The sequence below is a fragment of the Cotesia typhae genome, unplaced genomic scaffold (genome assembly GCF_013202065.1).
Source record: "Cotesia typhae breed Kobodo isofemale line unplaced genomic scaffold, CoteBio_Ctyphae scaffold_13, whole genome shotgun sequence".
Classification (NCBI taxonomy): domain Eukaryota; kingdom Metazoa; phylum Arthropoda; class Insecta; order Hymenoptera; family Braconidae; genus Cotesia; species Cotesia typhae.
In genome coordinates, this window is record NW_027423774.1 from 14,154,871 (window position 1) to 14,178,618 (window position 23,748).

At 37.0% G+C, this 23,748-nt stretch overlaps 2 protein-coding genes across 2 annotated transcripts in view; both read right to left on the reverse strand.

Moving 5' to 3' along the window:
- Positions 1 to 760: 760 nt before the first annotated feature.
- Syn (synapsin) overlaps positions 761 to 23,748 on the reverse strand; it is a 295,521-nt gene continuing 272,533 nt past the window's right edge. The window contains exon 10 of the mRNA XM_074254998.1: positions 761 to 1,036. Within this exon, the coding sequence (XP_074111099.1) occupies positions 888 to 1,036 (149 nt within the window). The 3' untranslated portion in view covers positions 761 to 887. The remainder of the gene's footprint in view (positions 1,037 to 23,748) is intronic.
- Positions 16,049 to 17,973, reverse strand: LOC141535174 (uncharacterized). Its single transcript, XM_074255002.1, has 3 exons — positions 16,635 to 17,973; positions 16,282 to 16,556; positions 16,049 to 16,193 (listed from the first exon to the last, which is right to left on the reverse strand). Exons 1-2 carry the CDS (start codon positions 16,707 to 16,709, stop codon positions 16,284 to 16,286), a joined length of 348 nt encoding a protein of 115 aa, XP_074111103.1. The 5' UTR covers positions 16,710 to 17,973; the 3' UTR covers positions 16,049 to 16,193; positions 16,282 to 16,283.

Consider the following 23,748-nt stretch of genomic DNA (forward strand, 5'->3'; position numbering starts at 1 on the left):
AAATATCTTATAATATTTTTATTTCTCTGTAATTATACATACCGGTTAGCTTTTGTTCCTTGCATTTCTGCTGATATATAATCAGAGTTAGTGGCGAGAAAAGACGCAACCATAAATGCATCAACTCGGGGTAAATTGTCAGATCGTGCATGACTATAACCAGGATCTACTTTTCTTCGGGGCATTTTTGCTTCCCTCGCAGTCTTAAAATCACTGAGGATCCATGATGGTTACATACAGGATCCACAGAGGATTTACAATGGAACTACTGTGGAATGTCAGTGGATCCACTGTGGATTTGTGCCGTTTTGCCACTGTGGTTCTATGATGGTTACGCAATGGTTATTTCGTGGGTCCACTGCGGATGTTCAATAGTTCCATTGTGGATGTACAATGGTTCCACTGTGGATCTACAGCAGTTCCACTGTGAATTAACAGTGGTTCCTTTGTGGATTAACAGTGGTTCCTTTGAGGATTAATAGTGGTTCCTTTGTGGATTAACAGTGGTTCCACTGTGGATTAACAGTGGTTCCACTGTGGATCAATAGTGGTTCCTTTGTGGATTAACAGTGGTTCCTTTGAGGATTAACAGTGGTTCCACTGTGGATTAACAGTGGTTCCACTGTGGATCAACAGTGGTCTTACTGTGAATTTATAATGGTGCCATTGTCATTGAACAGTGGTTCAATGGCGGTTTACGATTGATCCACTTCCGCTCCGTGGAATATGAACCACTCAGAATTTAAAAGTAATGGGAAGGTGCCGGGATAGTTTGGAAAATCATTAATTTTATCATTTTTGCTTTTTACTGAGAAATATATTGATTAAAAAAAACATGAAAAATAACGCACAGTATAAATATTATAAATTAAATTAAAAATATTATTTTATTCCCGCAAAGGACGCTGATTCCTGGGTTTCCTCTTAGCCTCACGCAATTTATTTGTAATCCAGGCTTTTATGTTTTTATTAATATCATCTATTGAGCGTGGAGTGTATAGTATATTATTTTTTTTCTGCAGGTACCTGCATATCCCTGTAATCATTAAAAAAACATACATTAATACGGTCACTCTAACTCAAACTACACTCAAAGATAATCTTCCAAAATTATTGCTATGGGAACATCGTAATCTATCTCATCATACATTCTAGCGTTGGACCAGACTTTAAACATTTTCATTTTTACGATGTGGAAATCGTAAATTGTGTAAGGGAAAATTAAAACTGAAAATTTTGGTTAGATTTGCAACTATTAACTAATTCCGAAATTCCCTGAAATTCCCACGAAAAGTTACAAGTCTTACCAAAAGAATTATTTTTTTAATATATTCATTAAAATCCCTTCTTCTTTCTTAAAATAATGTTATTATAGGAATTTAGCAATAACAGTTGAGACGGTGTTAAATTCTTAGAGCGACAATTCATTCTGAAAATCTTTTTGAGAATTTTCATGTAATTAAAATATTCAATCAATTCGGACTGAGATTAAAATTCTCCGATGTTTTCCTGATTTTTTTCAGGCCTTCTTGGTTCTCCAGATCAATCATTGTAAGGAAGTTGAGATAAGAATAATATTTGTTAAGAAATTTAAACAACGATCTCCTTTAAACGCGATCATAGATTAGGTATGCCGAATAGAATGAAAAACTATTTTTTAGATATGGTATTGCAAGGCTTATGTCATTGATAAAAGATTTAAATAAAAATGTAAGAATTATTTGAAAAAAAATCACATTTTTAAAATTACTGATTTTCAAAGTATGCAGTTAATCTCTATCAGATTTAAAGAATACAAGTTTTTCATCAGATCTCAGAGTTTTCAGATCGTAGAAATAAATTCTGAATCGACATATTATTGTCTGGACTGCGCAGAAATTCAAACGAAAATTTCGCTCAAATGTTATCATTAAAAATTACGTTTTACTGTAGACGTCAAAAAAAAATTAATTTGGGGAATTATTCTTGCGTCAAAGCACGTGTCAGATAAAATCACTTCTATTCTCTAAAAAAAATAATTCATAAGCAGTTACATCTCTTCACTGGCAGCCTTTCCTTGTATATGCTTTTATGACATCAGTAACGCAACATTACAGTTTGAAATTTTTAAAGAAATATTAATTTAAAAAATTGAACTAATTGCGGGAAGCTGAAAAATAGCCGTAGATCAAGCCGCTCCTTCAAATGATTATTTTTTTTTATGTTTCCTAAATAACTCAGTTGTAATCAGCTCGTAACATATAATATCATTTTTCGGGAAATATCATTAATTATAAAGTCTGGAATTTCGTTAGCAGACAGATTGAAAAGGTTTGACAAATAAACTACGTTATTTAGGCATTTAATTCACTAAATTCCGTGAACTCACACACACACACACACACACACACACACACACACACACACACTGACGCGCTAATTTGCAGCCATTAAGGTAAAAATCGTCACAATCGTATTTTCGGATCGCAGAACGTACGATCTGAAAAAAACATCACAGTGGAAATTCACCGCATTTAATAACTTGCCAATTTGTATCCAACATTAAAAAGTTTAAGAAGTGAGTAGTTCCCCTTTAATTTTTAAATATTTAATTCTTATGGCAATTCGACGTTTAGGAGTCTAAAACGACTACTATAATTTAGCGTTGACTTATTATGCAATCGCTGTAAAACCACAATGGTGCTACAGTGAAATCACGATTGAATCACATGAAACCATGATTGATCCGTGATGTAACCATGAGTTCGACCACAGTAGAACCATTATTGAATCACGATAAATCAAGTACAAAACCACGAACCAACTTGTGGGTCAAATACAGTAAAACTATTGTGGAACCACGGCATAGTCACAATTCCACTGTAAAACCGTAAGTGGAACCATGAAAGAACCACAATAGATGCTTGGCTAACCCACTATAAGACCGCTGCTGAACCACGATGGAACCACAATATATCCACAGTTGATCTACTGTAATACCACTGTAGAACCACAAAAGATACACAGTTGATCCATCATGAAACCGCTGACGAACCACCATACATCCACGGTGGAACCACTGTGAAACCACAATAGATACACAGTTAATCCGCTATAAGACCACTATTGAACCACGGTGGAATCACAGTGCAACCACAGTTGATCCATTGTAAAACCGCTGTGGAACCACTATAGAACCACAACAGATACGCAATCAATCCACTATAAGACCACTGTTGAACCACGGTGGAACCACCATACATCCACTACGGAACCACAAAAAAAACCGCTGTGGAACCACTGTAGAACCACGATAGATACGCAATTGATCCACTATGAAACCGATGATGAACCACAATGGAATCACAATGGAAACACGGTGGCAAAACGGTACAAAACCACTGTTATGTCCACCCCAAAATTTTTCTTTAAATTTAAATCACCCGCGCAGATGGAAGACTTCTCCATGCGCGAAAGCCACAATAAAATATAAGCTACGCGACTGCTGGTTGACTAGCGGGGACTTCTGCAAACTCAGCACCGCGAGCATTTAAAAACGAGAAACGGAGACCGCTCCCGGTCTTTTGTTAATTAATTCGACTTCCGCGTTTAATTGACGGGCCCGTGCCTTGTAGAGTCCTTTGCTTTAATTTGCACTGCACTTAAAGGAAGTTTGGACGCGGTTTAACCGGCAGGCCACGTACTAATTTTAAGTATCTTAGAGAGTCGCATTCTTAAAGTTCTAATTTGCCCTGCACTTAGGCGAGAATTCGGCCAGTAAATAAATCCTAAAGAACCGGAATCTCCAAGTTCTAATTTGCTCTGCACTTAGGCGAGAATCCGGTCATTAAGTTATTCAAAATTTCTTAAAAGCTAGTTTTGCGCACTTTACCCTACGGGGGACTGGAGGACGTTAGCTCAATCAAATTAATAAAATTCATTTGATTAAATTACGTTAAAATCCATATTTGTTAAAGTGTAAGAGTTTTAGTGTCTATAAAAATAAATGTCAAGAGAAGTGAAATTTGTTCGAATCAATTCATTTCGTAAAAATAAGCAGCCCAATCCATCCTACTCTATCCGCCGCAAGGACCGATCAGAGGGCCCAACCCAGGAAAAGGCGCTAACAGCAGCCCCGGAATCACGGATCCGGTAATAATTAAAAATCCTGCAAAGAGTAAGTACACCTTTTCTTAATAAAACTCCGTAATCAGTCTCAAACGAAGGCGTGGTAAATTCGTCCGTCGAAAACGTCCCACATAAATAATTAAAACAACGGAATTAAAAACTCCGTTGCGTATTCTTTAAGCCGTTAGTCCAAACCTCCACCGTTTACGCTACCACTTAAACGCCCTTGGACATAACATAAAGAACACTGGTGGCAGCGGTGGGATTCGAGTACGAAATTATTTAACTTTCGTTTGAGAAAATTTAAATTCTCTAAAAATTATTCTTCTTTTCGTTTTCGAACTATCTAAGTTCTTATTAAAATCGAGTAAATTCCACTGTTAAGTAAATTTTAATTTTGACAGTTTAAATCTTTAAATCTCTCTCTTAAAAACTAAATTTATCAGTTTCTTTTATTCTTAAATTTTATAAATTTTCAAGTCTTATTTAAAATTCGAAAAATCTTTTCATATATATCATTAACTCCAGAAATTCAAAATTTTGCTTAACAAATTTTTTTTGTTCACACCAAAATTTTCTTATAATTCGCTAAAGAATTTAGTTTGCATTTTTTTTTGGAGTTATAAAATTTAAAATAAAATCATTTCTTTTCATTCTAAATCATCTTTTTCATTCCTATAATTTTCCTTTCTTAATCTAATAATAAAATAAAGATTCGCTGACGTTTCTTTATTCGAGGTGCGGTTCGCATCACGCGGAACTCGCACGTGTATCTCTTGTCAGCAGAAATATTGCACGTCCGTTTAAAGAATTTTTGTTTACTAATTAAGCAGTTTACGGATACTATTTTAACTTCTATTACTCGAATTTTATTTATAGAAGTTCATTTTTGTCTTTCATCATTTTAATCTATTTTTAGAAATTAGTTAACAAGGACTTATTTTGGGTAAAAATTATTTTGAACCCTTTACACTTATACTTACACATTACGAGAAGGGTGCTTTGAATTTAGCACCTTCTCTACACAAGGTTTCCAGTTCTGGAAGGGTGCTTAACAGCACTTTCTTTAGCTGAGAAAACTTTCAAAAACTTAACTCTTGGGAAGGGTGCTTTGAATTTAGCACCTTCCCTCAATCACACTTTATCTGGCTAAAAATAAAATTTTTACCAAAATAAGAAAGAAAATTTTAAAAAAAAATTCGAAATTTTTTTATCTATTTGTTTTATATATATATAATCTTTTTCCTTTCTCTTCGGAATCTCTGCTGACACGAGATGCTACTATTTGAATAACAACATTTTTTTTTGTATATAATTTTTGTGATACTGAATATTTTTGTTGAAATTTCTTTCCCTCGTTTGTAATATTAAAAGTTTTTTTTTGGGTACACGGTTACGAATACCATAAGAAATTTTTCTCCCTTCCCCTAGAAATCGAATTATATTTTCGTGACCCGAAAATTTTAAAATAAAAATTTTTTTTGGGGAAATCAATTTATTCACAAAATTTTGGTTTGCGATCGGTTACTGCGTCGACTACTTGACGTTTTTATTTTTTGATGCTGTAGAAATTTTTTTTTTGAAAACTTTAAAGAGCCGATGGGAAAGAATAGACGTTCGGGCTATCGATATCACTTAAAACAAGTTCATTCAGATTTTACCAACGGCAAGGTATATCACCGCCCGTTGATAGAAACTAAATATTGGGAAGAAGATACTGAACCCGCGAAGAACGTAACCGATAAAAAGGCTGGTGGGCCAAAGATTATAGAAAACGTTAAAGCCGTCGCGGAACTTTACGAAACAATATTAAAGATTCGCCAAATCCAAGCCCCCATCAAAGCGCCGTTCGAGTACAAACTCCATCCGATCGACCCTAAATCTCCACCTCGAACCTAAAAACCTAAATTCTTATCCGCTCATCTTTCTTTCAAATCTTCGAAAATTGAACTCCAAAGAGCTCACATAAATAGAAAACTATTAGAAATTTTTCTTGTTATTATAAAATCTTGTTATAGAACTTACATTAATTCATTATCTTACATTCCGCTGAGTAAGCGAAATTTAAATTTAACTTCAGTCTTTAGTGTTCATACATTGGTGTAATTTTACTCCAATCTTATTTGAAATTTCGTCTGAGATTTTTATATTTAAAATTTTTTTATTCAATTTTTTTATATAAAACTAATAGTAAAATTCAAAATTTTTTTGCTGGAAACTAGGAATTGGTCAAGGTGTTAGAATTTCCTTTCAATTTTATTCATTACTGTCTGAGTAAAATATTTGATTCTTCCTTTATTACTATCTTGAAATTGCTTATAGTAAACACACGTCCTTCAACTCTTCCGTGTCTATCCGTCCGTACTCAATATTTTGTAACTCTATATACACGATAGCTAATCTTTTCCTCCGGTTATTGCACTCAACAGCTGCGACCTACTTACCTAGTGACCGATAAAAATACATCGCGATTTAAATCAAATAAAATTCGATTTTTAACTTTTCCTTTATTTTGAGTTCTTCGAGCGAAAAGTTCCTTCCCAACCTTCGTCTAAATTCAAACTTTACCCAGAATAGTCAAATTTTACTTCAAGTTAGATCACACTAGAACCGTGGAACCCTTCGAGGACGAAGAAGGAACGTTTTTTTGTCCCTTGTTCGAACGATTTTCCGTTCGGAATCATGGCTAGGAGAACTTTCCGCGTAGACACCTCTATAAACGAGGAACTTCTTAACACTCAAATTCAAACATTGGCCAAAGAGCTACACGATGCCCTCCCCTATTTTAACGGGGAAGGGCCAAACGCAGTAAAAGATTTCGAATTGTTCGATGGGATAGTAAGAAATTGGCTACCGAGCATCCCAGCAGACAACCAAGACTTCTTCGCCCGTCGTATAGCCCAAAAACTATATGGACGAGCCAAGAGATTGGTTGAACATGTCGAATTAGGCTCGGTAGAAGATATCTTACTAGTCCTAGGTCGAAAACTCAAGAGAGGCGACCCATATATCATGTGGCAGAAAAATCTAGCTGCTGCGGCCCCAAAAGATACGGAAAACATCGAAGACTTTTATTACCGGCTAAGCGAGATGGTTCGTCGTATAGAGCTCAATGCTCCCGAAGCTGATAGGGCCGTAGTAAAACGTACATTTGAGAAAACAGCGGCTACTACCCTATACGAATACCTACCAGACTTCTTACGGTGCCTATGTAAAATAAGAAGAGCCGAAACGTTAAATGACATGTATCTCGCCATCGAAAACGACGCGTATAGAAGACCGGAACGAAGACGATCTATGAGAGATGATGGACTCACTCCCGGAGAATCACTTCCACCCTCAGTGGAATTTCACCGACGACCCGGACAAGATGGTAACCGACATTATCCGCAAATGCCGAGATCTTCTCGTGATTATGACGATCGTGGCAATTATCGCGAATTACCCCGCACCTTGGCATATCAAGAATATAGTCAAGGTCCAAGAATAAGCGCTCCTCGGTATTACGATGACCCATTTCCCGACACATATGAAGACTACGCTCCTGACAGTCACTACAGCGCGGGTTATCAAGTAGAACAACAAATGATGGGCTCTACTTTCACGTTCGGAACCGAGCGAAATACACAATATATGCCTAAGACTCAAAATTATTATCAACCGCGACCTTTCCAAAATTATAACCAAAATCGTTTCCATCCAGGAGTACCAGGTCCTACAAAGAGGGCGGTACGCTTTGAAGAAGACGAAGATTCGGAAGAGGCAAAATTACGGCACAAATCGGACCCAACGATAATTTGTAACTGTCCATTTTGCCCAAAAGGAGAACGTCGAGACACGTACGATCCTTTAAACGGATCGGGCGCTCGTCAACCGGAGACAATGGCGAGTATGCCCGTCCAGTCTCCGTCTACTTCAGCGAGGACTCCCAACAATTATCAGCAATATCCAAGGAGTCAATACCGAAATTATCAAAATCAATACCCTCGATCAATCCTGCAAAATTCCCAGAAGCAGGTCTTAGAACATCAATCGACTATGACGGAACCAATGTCTCTACCGAGACCAGAACAACAACCAATCCAAAACAACTTGACGTCACCAGCAGGACAGCAGAATCCTCAATTGATGACCGCAGGAGAGCTACGAGCCCAGGCGAGGACGAACCAAAGTGCCTAACTACAGGAAGAGGCCCTACAGTCCATCTACGTAGTCCAGGACTTCGAAAAGGCGGAGTAAACGCCCTTCTCGACACCGGTTCCGACCTTAACTTACTCTGCATCGAAGAACTGTGCGACGAAGTCCCCTGTAACATCGAAGATACAGGAGCAGTTGGAGGTATAGCTACAAGCTCAATGCCTATAACCGGTTCTATCAGTCTAAAAATATTCGGAGTTAAAATCACGTTCCATCTCGTACCAAAACCACCCGGCGGTTATAAAGCTATTCTCGGAAACGAATTTTTCATTCAAAATCGCGTAACTATCTCGTTTTACTGGAATACTCTAGTAATGAAAAACAGACCTATTCAACCAATACCGATCATCAACCCACGAAGGTTCCCCGAGCAAAAGATCCTCGCTCTAGGAACTGGGCCAAAGGTATATATCTCGTGTAATCTGCTCCTAGGTAACTACCAGCGATTCCTCATCGATACAGGCGGGGATGTATGCCTCGTCAATGTATCCGCGTTAAAACCTGAAACAATTATCGACACCGGAAAAGCTAGAAAATTCCGAGGCCTCAGCGACAGTACCTTTGAGACCCTAGGAGTAATTAAATTGAAAATTCTCCATATCGAAGTCGAATTTCAGGTTTGTCGGGAGGATTTACCATTCCCGGAGTGGGAATCCTGGGAAACAATTTCCTTGAAACCGAAAAAGCTGAAATCTCGTATGACAATCAAACTTTGGTTTTGTTATCTTCTCCAACAAAAACAACCTCTTTTAGCCTTAAAACAAAGCCCTCTTCAAGCTACACAGTACCACCTCGTATGAAAATGGTAGTAGCAATACCAGTCCAAGACTTCGAAAAGAACGAGGGATATCTCCCTCGAATGAAACTTCCGGATGGAGTCCTTGGAGGAGAGGCCGTCGTCAAGGTAGAGGACGGTTACGCCACGTGTATGGTCATTAATCTTAATTCAAATCCAGTCGACATAGACATCGGACCCCAAGCACTCGAAGATTTCGAGTTCAGTAACCCTAGTTCAGACGGGGACGAGTCCGATGACCCTTCCATCGAAAATTCTAGTCGTATAGCCAATCCGGAAGTACGCATTAAGACCATACTTCAGAAAATACCCCTAGGTCATCTAAATGAAGAAAGAAAAAGAACAAGTCCAAGAGCTCATAGAAAAAAATCACGACGTCTTTCATCTTCCCGGAGACAAGCTGGGTTGCTCGAAAAATTTCACCTGCAGGATTGAAACCACCACCAATGAACCGGTGAGAATAAAACAGTATCGATTTCCCCAGAACATCGGGAAGAAATCTCCAGGCAGGTCGAAAATCTCGAAAAACAGGGAATAATTCGAAAATCTAACTCTCCGTACAACTCACCTTTGTGGATCGTACCAAAAAAATCTAATGATCCTTCTATAAAAAAATATAGAATGGTTATCGACTTCAGGCAACTAAATAAAATCACTAGAGGAGATGCCTATCCTCTACCTCTAATTATCGATATTTTAGACCAGTTAGGCGACGCTAACTTCTTCAGCGTCTTCGATCTCGCCATGGGTTTCCACCAGGTCCCAATGCATCCCGCGGATGCGCCAAAAACGGCATTTTCGACCCCAGATGGCCACTGGGAATATTGTTGCATGCCTTTTGGCCTAGAATGCGCTCCATCTATCTTCCAACGAATGATGGATTCCACCTTAAGCGGGTTAAAAGGGACGGAATTATTTATTTATATCGACGATTTAGTTAGCTATGGTAAAACCCTAGAAGAACATGGGGTGAGAGTGCAAAGATTATTCAATAGATTGAGAGAAGCGGGTCTCACTCTCCAACCTGAAAAATGTAAATTTCTCTGCCCGGAAGTAGACTATTTGGGTCACGTAATAACAAAAGAGGGTATAAAACCAGACCCGAAAAAATTTCATCACTCAAAAACGCGTCGCGACCTAGAAATCATACAGAAGCCAGAAAATTTATGGGACTCGCCAATTATTATCGTAGATTCATCCAAAATTTCGCGGAAAGGGCTAAGCCCATAACAGATCTTACGCGAAAAACGAAACCTTTCATATGGACTGAAGAAGCGCAAACGGCATTTGAGGATATCAAAAATGCCCTCTGCGAAGATTCTTTCCTTAAATACCCAGATTTTAACAAACCTTTCATCCTAGCTGTCCATGCGTCGGACTCGGGAATATCCGGAATTCTCAGTCAAGCGACGACAGTGGGGGACGATCCGGAAAAAGATGGAGAAAAATAGTCTCTTGCGTTTCAAGGGTATTTCACGACACCGAAACCCGATATACTGACGTAGAAAAACAATGCCTTGCAATAGTTTACGCAATTCAACAATTCCGACCGTATCTACAAAAACATTTTACTCTAATAACTAGTAGCCCTTGCGTTACCTGGTTAAGGGATAGCGCAACTGTCACCGAAAGACAAGCTAAATGGCGCTCTAAATTAAGTAGATACAAATTTAACGTCGTAGTCCGGCATAAGATCACCGAGCAATACGCGGAAGGGCTCTCTTACAACCCGGAAGGGCGTCCAGAATCTCCAGAACTCACAATAAATAATAATACCGAAAATAATCCTCTAGCGTTACCGATTTCTGCTTTAACAAAACCAAAAAGATTAAATAAAAATCTCTCGGATGAAGAGGCGATCCAATCGGTCAAACGCCCCGGTCGCCCTATCGAATCAAAAAATAGACCACGAGTCAGCAGCGCTCCCGAAGTAAGAGAAACAATTGCCTCTCGACTTAGGAAAAGAGAAATGGGAAAAACACGAGTCCCACCAAAAGTGAATTATCACGAAACCAGCGATCTAGATATAACCTCAGAAGATCCGAAGATTCAAGAAGCCGGAAATGAAGAACAGGGGGACGACGAGGTTTTCCTGCCAGGACCAAGCACAAGTAATAAAACACCTGACATTGGCCAAGAGGGGGACGACGAGGCAGAGAAGGATGAAGCAGCTGAAAGTGACAGCGAAATAAGGGTTCCACAAAAACGACGGTCAACGCACGAATTAATAGAAATGTTTGATGAACTCCTCAAAAGACGGCCACCACCGGAAAACACCCATCGGGAGCGAGCTCTAGAGAAAATCCGACGAGAAGAAGCGATATTCAACTACACTCCCCAAGAGTTAGCCGAATTAAAACGAACAAGTTCTGAGATAGCAAAAACAATCCGCCAAGCACTCAGCAAAATGCCTCCACTCTGGAGTAACGAAGAAGACTCGTTAGACAATGACACTGCAACCGAAATTAATGTCGACGAATTTCTAAGAGACAACAGCGAAAACCCTGAGGAAGGATCAAGCAGCGATATCAGTCCAGAAGAAACCGGAAAAAGCGGAGATTCCAGCGGAGCAGAAAAGCCCATCATCATAGAATCGGAGCCCTCGACTGAAACAGACGACATTAATTTCAGAAACGTCACCGATACATACGATAGAAATGAGTCAAACATAAATACTTTCACTCCCCAGAACGTAAACAGATCGCGATTCGCGGGATATTTAGGAGACGGTCCAGAACCCCGAACCCCAATCTTCGGAAGAGTCCTCATTCCCGATGAATTAGCGGCCATGGGGATCCATTATGACCATGTTAGCGGCCAAATCGTAGACGAAAACGGCGAAGCAATAACCGAAAGGGCCGGAACCGAATCGGCCAACCCCAATAACACACTTATCGAAACGGAATCAAAACTAAATAATTCACAGGCTAATAATAATATTAAATCACTTAGCAATTCGGAAAAGCCTAGCGATTCCAATAAAATTAGACGCGAAACAACTACAAGCGGGAATAAAACAGTGGGGGATGACGTAGGGAACAGCCGATTCGGACCACCATTTGTCGCCTACGACCCTCCAACTTTCGAAGAGGCTGAAGATATTTTTGCCGAAAGGCGCCATCGACCAAGAATATCTTCACCCTCGAGTTCAGACGAAAGTATACCGCCAAAAGGGTCTGACATAAAAATCAAATTTTCAACCAGCCGAGACGGGCTTACTTACGCTCGAGACCACTTAGTACACTTTTTAGCAGCTGATTGCGAAATAATAAAACCCGTAGCGAAACTGCTCCGCGACTTAAAATTTATAAATGCCGATGACCTTCACGCCTCAAAGCCTACAAAGGGGGACGTATTCGTCACCAAGCTAGGTCGTTGTAAAATCTTTACGGTATTTATCAAAACAAAACATTTCGAAAAATTAGACCCTATCGACAAACATATACACCCAACAAAATTTAGTGTAGGAGACCTCATATACACGTTGAAGGAACCTAGAAAAAATAAATTAGACCTTTACTATACCGGTCCATACGAAATAGTCGAAATAAATGAAATGGGAAATTTAATAATAGAAAAAGAAAATGGGAAACGAAAATTACTCCACCCGAATAAGGCTAAACCAGCCAGCCGCGAAAAATTTGACTAAAAAGAAACCCAAGTTGTTTGTTTCAGTATATAAGAGCCAATACAATTTCAACATGAACACCGTACTACTTCTCTTCTTGGGACTGGGGTATCTGGCATGGAGCGCAGGAGAAACGAAAATAAAGCCAATGGAGGCCAACCCAGGCCTACTCTACGATCCATTCAAGAAAATACATCTGATCCGCGAAGAATGGCAACTCATTAGTTCGATCAACATCGACAAACTGGTGAATATGTATCCACATTCGAACCAAAGTTTATGGGAAGCCTACGGAATATGCTCAACGAAATTCAATCATTCAATCTGCACATCATATTTGAGGGTCAACAGCCATAGAGAAATACAAGCAGAACTTCAACAAGCTCAACATCGGCTAAGACAACTCCTCGAGGACCCACAACTAGAAGAATTCGACTCACAAAACCGCACAAAAAGAGCCCCTGGTTCGGATTCGTAGGTACAATAGCTCGAGAACTGTTTGGGACCATGGACTACAGCGACAAAGAGCACATCATCAAGGAAATAGACAATCTATATCAAAACAATAGGGAATTAATACACCTATCCCAAAACAACACTCACATCATCAAGAGTGAAATAAATGAGATCCTTAGACACGAATCAAACATAACCGAGAGGATCAAGGAACTGGTCCGAACATCAGCCTACCTCAAGCATGCAATAAATAAACAATTGAGCGATCTACAAAGAATCCAATTGTTCTCAATGGCTGGAGACGAACATATTCACCTGATGACCAACCATCTACGTATTCTAAACAACGCAGAAAAGATTATAGAAGAAGCGAAATGGGGTAGACTCACCTATTTAACAGTGTCAGCCAAACAACTGCATCAAGCAACCGCTGACATGATGAAAAAACACCCGACGCTGAACCCACCTCAACCTCTGAATCACATGGACATCAATACACTAGCCAGGGTGTCCACAGTGGAAACAGGAAAAACAAATGGACATTTCCTGATAATAATTACAGTTCCACTATTCGATCAGACGCCATGGTTAGCATATGAGCTGAAATCACTTCCCAAGCCTGAGAAAATTGGAGACCAAATATCAACATTGACAATTCAACCAACATCGAAATATCTCGTGTCAGAACCATCGTTTGATGAATATTTTCTCGCTGAACAAGATTATATCAACAACTGCAAGCCAATCGGACCAGACATGGCATGCCCACCAGACCTCGTGTCCAAAACAACCAAGTTGGTGAACGAGGTAGATTGCGAGATGGAATTATTGATGAATCCGAAAACCAAAAATCTACGGAATTGTAATATAAGAATAATTCCAAAATGCAAATTAACTTGGATAAAAATGAACGAGAAAAACACCTGGGCATATTCGACGTGCAAGGAGGAAAATATTCAATGGAGATGTCCAGGACAAACTGCCGAAAATCAGGTAATTAATAGCACCGGCCTGATACATATCCATCAGGGATGCCAAGCGACGTGTAACGAATACACTATTCGTGGGATTGCCAGAGAATCAACAAAGATAGACCTCATTGCCCCGAGTTTTAACCTATCCTTAGAAACGTTAAACTCGAGCCTGAAAACCAACAACGCAGCTCCAAATTCGTTCGCACAGAATCAAGATCCAGCTACGATTATCGACAAATTCGAACCTTGGGGCCAAGGATTGGAAGAAAACGAAGAGAAAATGTCACTAATTGCCCTGGATCATCAAAAAGAAGAAATTAGTCGGAAGATAACTATAGGAACAGTATCAACTGTTGGAATAATATCACTTATAATTGGGGGGATAGCCATACAAAAAACTGTCCGCCGATTTCTATTGAAACCTCGCCAGACCAGCAGAAAAGACGAAAAACCAGTCGTAATCGAACTGAAAACATTCGAAGAAAAATCATCAAGCCTGCCAGAAGCCAACGAACCACTTCCAACAAGAACCGATGTCGACAACGAGATGAACGTCTCCACGAAAGCTAAAATAACAACCAAAGAAGCTCCAGAGATCGTCAAAACACCAAAGAAACCAAAAACATTCCGATTAAGAGACTACAAATCACCAATTTAGAAGAAAAACCCAGCATCAACGAAAGAATTATTACATAATCAAACCGATGGCTCTTTTGCGGAAAAAGTAAGAAATAACTTTAAAATTATAATAGAATCCTTTCTTTCCTATATAATTTCGTTTTACAAAAATAATAGTAAAATTCTTCATGCCAAAAACGAGTCAACAGTTTGAACAAATAATCTAATCTAAAATACAAAAAAAAAAAAAAAAAAAAAAAAAAAAAAAAAAAAAAAAATTTTTCCTACCTTAATAGATAGTTGATAGTATAATGAAAATCAGTAAAATTATCCGAATTATGAAAAGTTTTGCTACTTTATGACTCACAAGACCGAAAATAAAATTATCTCCGGCCTTGGGGGGACGAGCGAGAACAACGCAAAACGTTATTTCAAAATTTCTTTTCCGAAAACAAAAAGTTTCTTCCTCCTTCCAAATAATTCTCCCAATCATAGTTTTCACCTTACTATCACTATAATTATATATTACACAGTATTTTACTATTGCCATTTTATCATTATACGTCATAATAAATATAACTACTTATTATAACTCTATTATATCTACTATATTACATTTTATATATTTTATATGTTATAACCGAGTATTCAACAAAATTTTATAAGTATATTAATTATATTATTAATATAATACTTTAACATTAATTATACTTTATAATGATTTTAAGAAAATCGAGCTAACGTCACTCATAAAAATCGTTCCAAATTATTAAATCATAAAGATTTGTTTCTCTTTGTAAAATTCTTATTTCGAACACTCAAGATTCAATAAGAGTGAGTATAAGTAAGAAAGAGAACAGGAGGAGTCCTCTAGCGGTAATTATAAAAGAACTGCTACGTCAAGCAAAGTAGCTTACCGACACTCGCTCAATTACGACCGCCTCTCGGCAAGCCACGCCCACAGCCGTGTTACCGCATGGGTATAACGTATAAAGCATACCACACACGTACCTACATATACACGCAGATATATACATATGCCTATATGTATACGCTGTTCTCCTTCTTTCCTCACCCTCACTAATACAATAATAAGAACCGCATTCTTCTAGTCCCCCTTTTCTTTTTTTTTTTTATACCTTTTTCCTCTCTTCTCTTTCGTCCTTTTTATCCTTACCTTTCTTTGATTTCCATTACTAATTTTAAAATTAATAAATACAAATTTTTTTTTGGATATGGGAAAAGGAGAAAGTATAGGAAATAAAAATGAGAAATTAATTTGAAGAAAAAAAAAAAAGAAACCTTTTAATAAATATAATATTATAAAATATATCTTTCTTTACATTTTTTTTATTTATCTTCGACGAGAAGACGCGTCCAGTTCTCGGCGGAAGCGGAGACACCCGATATGTCTGGCCTGCAACAAAAGAGAAAAGAACAATAAAAAAAAAAAAAAAATAAAGTTATTTTCTTAAATAGTAACCATGAAGCATATCGTAACATACTTCTACCCCATAGTGACCAAACCATTAAAGACCGCCTCGAGCAAGGCGATCCTTAAATGTTCGATATCCTCGTGGTTGGGGGCGAGCACCTCTTCAAAATCCTGGACCTCCGCGACCATCGCTAGGTCCTGGAATCCGAAGAAGACCACTGCCTCCACGACCTCGGGAGGCAGAGAGCCAAATAGGGTCACCAGGCAAGAAGCCAAAAATAAAGCTTCTCGAGGATGGATAGGACGTGCCAACCCCGCCAAGAGCCGAACCGCCCTTCTCAAATCCTAAAAAAAAAAAAAAAAAAAAAAAAAAAAAAAAATTTTTTTAATTTTTTTTCTCTCTTAAAATAATGCCTTACTTACCCTCTCCCCATACACCATTAGGACCATCTGGTACCAAGTACCATATCCCTCGAAATTGGTCTCGCATGTATACATTTTTTTAACTGAAACAACTCACGGTTTGAAGCACACTAACACTCTATCCGGCTACGTGAAACTCGAGAGGCAAGCGAAACGAGATAAGAAAGATCATTGTCAGCAAAATATGTACAATGTAACACTGTGCAGAATTAAAATATAAATTAAATTAAATAGCAAGCACTAGATGACTCCTCCTGTTACTCTTCTCTTTACGTCAAATTATACTAAGTTAAATCAAAATTTGTAAGTGGCTCTCGCTTATGGGGAAGGTGGCCATAGGAAAACCGAAAAACTATACTAGCTTCTCGCTTTTCCGGGGAATGTTATGTCCACCCCAAAATTTTTCTTTAAATTTAAATCACCCGCGCAGATGGAAGACTTCTCCATGCGCGAAAGCCACAATAAAATATAAGCTACGCGACTGCTGGTTGACTAGCGGGGACTTCTGCAAACTCAGCACCGCGAGCATTTAAAAACGAGAAACGGAGACCGCTCCCGGTCTTTTGTTAATTAATTCGACTTCCGCGTTTAATTGACGGGCCCGTGCCTTGTAGAGTCCTTTGCTTTAATTTGCACTGCACTTAAAGGAAGTTTGGACGCGGTTTAACCGGCAGGCCACGTACTAATTTTAAGTATCTTAGAGAGTCGCATTCTTAAAGTTCTAATTTGCCCTGCACTTAGGCGAGAATTCGGCCAGTAAATAAATCCTAAAGAACCGGAATCTCCAAGTTCTAATTTGCTCTGCACTTAGGCGAGAATCCGGTCATTAAGTTATTCAAAATTTCTTAAAAGCTAGTTTTGCGCACTTTACCCTACGGGGGACTGGAGGACGTTAGCTCAATCAAATTAATAAAATTCATTTGATTAAATTACGTTAAAATCCATATTTGTTAAAGTGTAAGAGTTTTAGTGTCTATAAAAATAAATGTCAAGAGAAGTGAAATTTGTTCGAATCAATTCATTTCGTAAAAATAAGCAGCCCAATCCATCCTACTCTATCCGCCGCAAGGACCGATCAGAGGGCCCAACCCAGGAAAAGGCGCTAACAGCAGCCCCGGAATCACGGATCCGGTAATAATTAAAAATCCTGCAAAGAGTAAGTACACCTTTTCTTAATAAAACTCCGTAATCAGTCTCAAACGAAGGCGTGGTAAATTCGTCCGTCGAAAACGTCCCACATAAATAATTAAAACAACGGAATTAAAAACTCCGTTGCGTATTCTTTAAGCCGTTAGTCCAAACCTCCACCGTTTACGCTACCACTTAAACGCCCTTGGACATAACACCACAATGGATCCACCATGGTTCCATTGTGGCTCCACAATGATTCCACTATCACCGTGGATCCACCGTGGATCCACTGTGGTTCCTAGACTGCGAGGGTTATTTATTGATTATTTATCACTAACAATGCTGTCAAACTGATTGAATTGATATACATTTTCTTAGACGGCACTCAAACTAATCCTATCACGATCAAAGCTCTTGGAGCAACTCATCATGCGAGATGGATGTCCAAGGCCATTTATTGCCTTAAAATGTATATTTTCCAAAAACAATTCAATGTTGGTAGCAAAAAAGAATTACTTGGCTTAGGTGATGTTTGTGTTTTCATAAGTATCATTTATGTAAAAGCGTGGTTTAAAGCTCCTTGTCCGATAAGCGCTCCAGCTCAAGATTTAAAATTCTTAAAAAAGTTAATTAATTATAAAGATATTAATACAAAAATTTCAGATGCTACTGTATCGACATTTTCACGACATTTATGGAATCTGACAGAAAAACTAGCTGCTATGTCATTTTTCGATTCTAGTATTAGTTTAGAAGTTAAAAAGAAAATGGTAAACGCGATCAAAAAAAATTAGGAAAACGGTTGACCCGGACGGCCATCTCTGCAACTTCCCACTACTTTCGTAATTAAGCGCTCGATATTGCACTCATTATGTTTTTGAGCTCTTCGAGCTCAAAAATCGAATTTTCGTGTTGTTTTGAGCTCTCCGAGCTCAAAAGTTTGATGGGAGTTTAATAAATCACTATTTTTGGAATATTCAAATCGCAATAACTTTTGAATGGATCAACCGATTTTCACGCAGTTGGCGGCATTCTACGCAGTTTTATCATCCTCCTGAGTTATGCAACTTTCAAATAATATTGTAATTTTGTTTTCGCTGAGAACTCAAAAGAATAAAGGAGGATTTAGAAAATTTCAATATTGAAGCATCCTTTTCAATTCAAGTCTTTATTGATTTAGCATTATATAACATTTTATGTTTATTGAACTTCGAAGATGTGAGGTTGCAGATATACATAATTATCATCTGCAAATTTGCAGATGTTTTGACAGATAGTTAAGATTGTTGTGAGTAAAATTGTGAGAGTGAATTTGAAAAGTATTTTGGAAATGCGTGGGCACATTAAGTTTAAGTTAATTTTGCGCATTGTAAAAGTGTGACTGAGTGGGGTAAGAGGCCCAAGTAGTAGGTAAAGTTATTAAGAAAAAGGACTTAAGAAGACAGTCCTGACTAACTATTCATTGTAGACAAACCTCTGTATTTTTTCTTAATGAATACTTAAATTACCTGACCTGTGATCTCCTTTTTAGAGATTATTAACATCAATATCCTATCCAGTATATCTGATACTAATTAATTTTGAATAATTAAATCGATTATCCGGATACACCAATTATTGGCAGGTTAAAAAACTGATTGATCTAATTACACGGGTCAACATGAAATTTGACTTTGATTGCAAAGCATTAAATTTCGGTAGTTTAGGTCGTAATAAGACGGAAAAAAATATATGGCATGAAAAACTTTGCTTTTGTGCTTAGAAGACTGATTGAACGAAATTTTTAAAAATCTCGGATTTTAATTTTTGATTGAAAATAAAACTATTGAAATAAAAATGTTTATTATTTTTATTAAGTTTTACTATCAAATGAGCTTACAGAAAAGTGGGAAATAACTTAAAAGTGCACACTTTTACTTTTTCTTTTATGTTCATAGCTACTTTCTCTCAATAAACCCCAACTATAGTCGCCCATCATGTTTTCATTGTATTGGCCTTGATAGCGTTGTTCAAAATTCATGATGTCCTGATAGAAACGTTCTCCTTGCTCTTCGGAATAGGCTCCCATATTGTTTTTAAATTTATCCAAATGAGCATGCAGCATATGTACTTTTAATCCTGCAGCCCATGGCGTTAAAATTTGTAAGCATATCCTCAACCAACTTTTCGTAGTTTTCAGCTTTATTATTTCCTAAAAATCCAGAAATTACTGCTTTAAAACTGTTCCAACTTGCTTTTTGAGTACGATTCAGCAACGTTGGAAATTTTTCATCGGCAAAAATCTGTCTTATTTGCGGACCAACAAAAACCCCAGCTTTAACCTTTGCTTCCGATAACTTCGAAAAAAATTTTTTTAAGTATCCAAAAGCTTCTGAAGTTTTATCCAGTTTTTTAACAAATTGTTTCATCAACCCTAACTTAATGTGCAAAGGCGGCATTAACACCTTTTCCGCTTCAACAATCGGCTCAAATTTGACGTTCTGTTTTCCGACACACAATTCTGTTCTTACAGGCCATGACCGTTGAATATAGTGTTTCGAATCCGCTCTGCTATCCCACAAGCACAAATAACACGGATACTTTGTATATCCACCCTGTAGCCCCATTAAAAATCCCACCATTTTAAAATCTCCAATCAGCTCCCAGTTATACTCACGATACTTTACAGATTTAAGCAAAATTTTGACACTTTCATAATTTTCTTTAAGATATACTGAGTGAGCAATTGGAAGAGACGGAAATTTATTTCCGTTGTGCAATAGAACTGCTTTTAAACTTTTTGTAGAGCTGTCAATGAATAAACGCCATTCGCTAGGGACACAGGGTATGCCAATTGCTTCAAACATACCTTTAATGTCATTACAAAAACAAAATCCATCTTCCTTCGTGAAAAACGTTGCAAACATTTCATGCCTAGTCCGCTGATCCGTGATCTTAACATCATCAAGCAAATTCCACTGTTTTAACCGAGAGCCTAGAAGCTCTGCTTTATTTTTTGGCAAATTTAAATATCTAATTAGATCGTTAAAATCTTCTGAAGTAATGAGATAGTGTTTTGGTTGTTCAGGTATAGGCAAAAACTCCTTATCGGAATTACTTTTATAAGATGAGCTACTTTTCTGCGATAATTTTTTTGGTGGCTCAGGTACTGGTCGTGTCAGGTCGTGAGCAATTGGAGCAGAAGAAGATTCGAGGTCAGGATATTCAATAGGTTTTGCATTTTTACCTCTACGTATTTTACTCGGATTCACCATACAAAAGTAGCAGTCAGTAATATGGTCTTTTGGTTCTCGCCAAATCCTTGGTATTGCAAATTTCATAGACCTTTTCGAACTTCGATACCAACCTAAAAATATAAAAATAAAAATTAATATGTCTATTATTTTGGATTTATCGCTTAATTAAATAAAAATTGCTTACCTTCTAAACACCTTTTACAATAACTACAAGCAACATGTGGAGCCCATGGCTTATCTTGATTCCGTACAGGACAGTCAAAATATGCTTCATAGGCTTCACAGAGAACGTGAGATGTCTTTAGTTCATATTTCACGTCTCGAACTTTAATAAATTGACCACATATAAAACAAAATGCATCAGCATCGTATTTGCACTTTCGTGACGATATTTTAAGTTATTCTGGGCTTGCAAATAACACCTGATGGTTGTTTATCACTCGGGTGCCATCTAGCGGCACAGTGTAAACGTTAATACCCCACTCTCACCACGCGGTCTTTCTAAAAATATTTAAATCAATTAAAATTTATGAAAAAATTGAAAAATGAGTATTATTATTATAACTATCACAAAAGCAAACTTTATACCGAAAAAAGATATTTTCTTTTCGTTTTTGTGCATAACTAACTGGAAAATAATAGTATAAACTTTAGGACAAAGAACGAAAATTTTTTTTGTAGAGTCGTGTAATCACCCGCACAGAGACGAATCATATACCGGGATCGTTGACTCGGCTCACAGGAGTAACAGCCCAGTGACGAAACGTAGACCCAGATACTCCTGCAGCTTATACACACTTTACTACAGAACAACAGCCCAGTGACGAAACGTAGACCTAGATGTCCTGCAGCACACTCACGTAACCCGCTCCAGCTACAGCAGTAACAGCCCAGTGACGAAACGTAGACCTAGCTACTCTGCAACTCACACATAACCCACACTTGTCTCACACTAACACTACTGATCTGACTTTAATTGATTTTTACTTTATAAATTTTATTTTAACAAAATCGACTGTAATTAAATTTAGTTAAATATTTTAAATTAAATTATTCAATCATTAGTAATTAATAAAATGACAATTTTTAATTAACAATCAATTTCCATATAACTATTACAATTCTCAAATTCTAATTGTTAATTTTAATTCTATCAAAATATTAGACGGATTAAAATTCCTCAGTAACTGATAGTCATGGTCTTAACAATATACAATAACTATTTAAAACAAAAGGTCTTAATACCCTTAATTAACTTTTGATAATTAAATTAATCACAATATAACTTTTACACTCACGTTCAAAATTATTAACATAAGTTAATTATCTAATTCTGACTAAATTTTTACTGTGACAATTTTGACTCAATTAACTGATTTCTTGGACTTAATGTCCAAGCCGATAATTATCAAATTGGAATAAAAATTAATTTAATTAATTCACGGACTTAATCCCCAAAATTACTAAAATTATAATTATAAAATAATTTTACAATATAAAATAATTTTAATAATTTTCCAATATATATTATTTTCAATAATTAATTCTTAATAAAATATTATCAATAGTTTTCTAATCATTTTATCAATTATAAAAGTAATCTACACAAGTCGAAAAATTCAAATTTTATTTACTAAAACATTCGCTAGCTAAGTTTTGCTTGACCTTGGGTATTGGAATTTACTGCGACACAAATATATACTGACGCTCGACCAAAATTCCACGAATACAAGTTTGTCGATTATTTTCAAGTAACAAAAATTAATCAATTTTACTAAGTTAATTGTTATAAAAATTACAACAATAAAATTAACGAAATTTTCGGATGTTAACTAATTAATTGATAAATTTCTAGTAGTTAAAATTTTCCCGCAAAGTCGATTGAGTGATTTTCGGGTATAAGCCCCCATGAAAATCACTAAATCCAAAACTAGCAAATGTTCAACTGTTAATTATTAATCAATTAATCGTCGATTAAACGATCCAATAGTAATTAATTAGGAGAAGTAACTGGGTATTCGGTAAACCGCGGTCCACTTCTTTCCCACAGAGTAATAATTGATACCTTGACGAACAAAACGATGATCTAACTCACTCGTTGAGGATGAAGTCCTAGTTGTAGTTGGCTTCCTTTGTCACGTCACTACTCTCGGGAACGGTCCTTTTTGATTTCCGTGGCACTCAGTCTGGCGGTCACACTACTTCTCCCTTTTCCACTGCACGGCTCACCTATTTTAACCCAAACTCACCCCCTATTATTCTCCCTTTAGGCCCGAAGATCGAGACGCGCCAGTGCTATGTCGAATAATTATCGATATCCGGTGACATCGATTTAGGGTAATTTTACCCTGGTACCATATATATATATATATATATATATATATATATATATATATATATATATATATATATATATATATATATATATATATATATATATATATATATATATATATATATATATATATATATTTTAAACTAAATAATATCATTCGTTAAAATATTTAATAACATCAATTATGTCCATCACATATATTGTTTATATAAAAGAAATATCGTTACTGTGGTTCTGTTTGAATTTCAAGTTCTCTTTAATTTTAAATTTTAATATAGTGATTAAAGACATAATTGTATCATTTTACATACCTCAAAACTTATCCACATTTAATCTTTTTATGCGTATTGCTTTTAGCCGTAAAATCATTAGTGAGAAAAATCTATTCGTTAACAAATCGTATCATACATAT

Excerpts from the sequence above, each read along its gene's own strand:
- LOC141535174 (XM_074255002.1), bottom strand. The coding sequence starts at position 16,709 with ATGTATACATGCGAGACCAATTTCGAGGGATATGGTACTTGGTACCAG. Across the intron at positions 16,557-16,634 it reads TAATGGTGTATGGGGAGAGG|GATTTGAGAAGGGCGGTTCG; the intron begins GTAAGTAAGGCA and ends TTTTTTTTTTAG.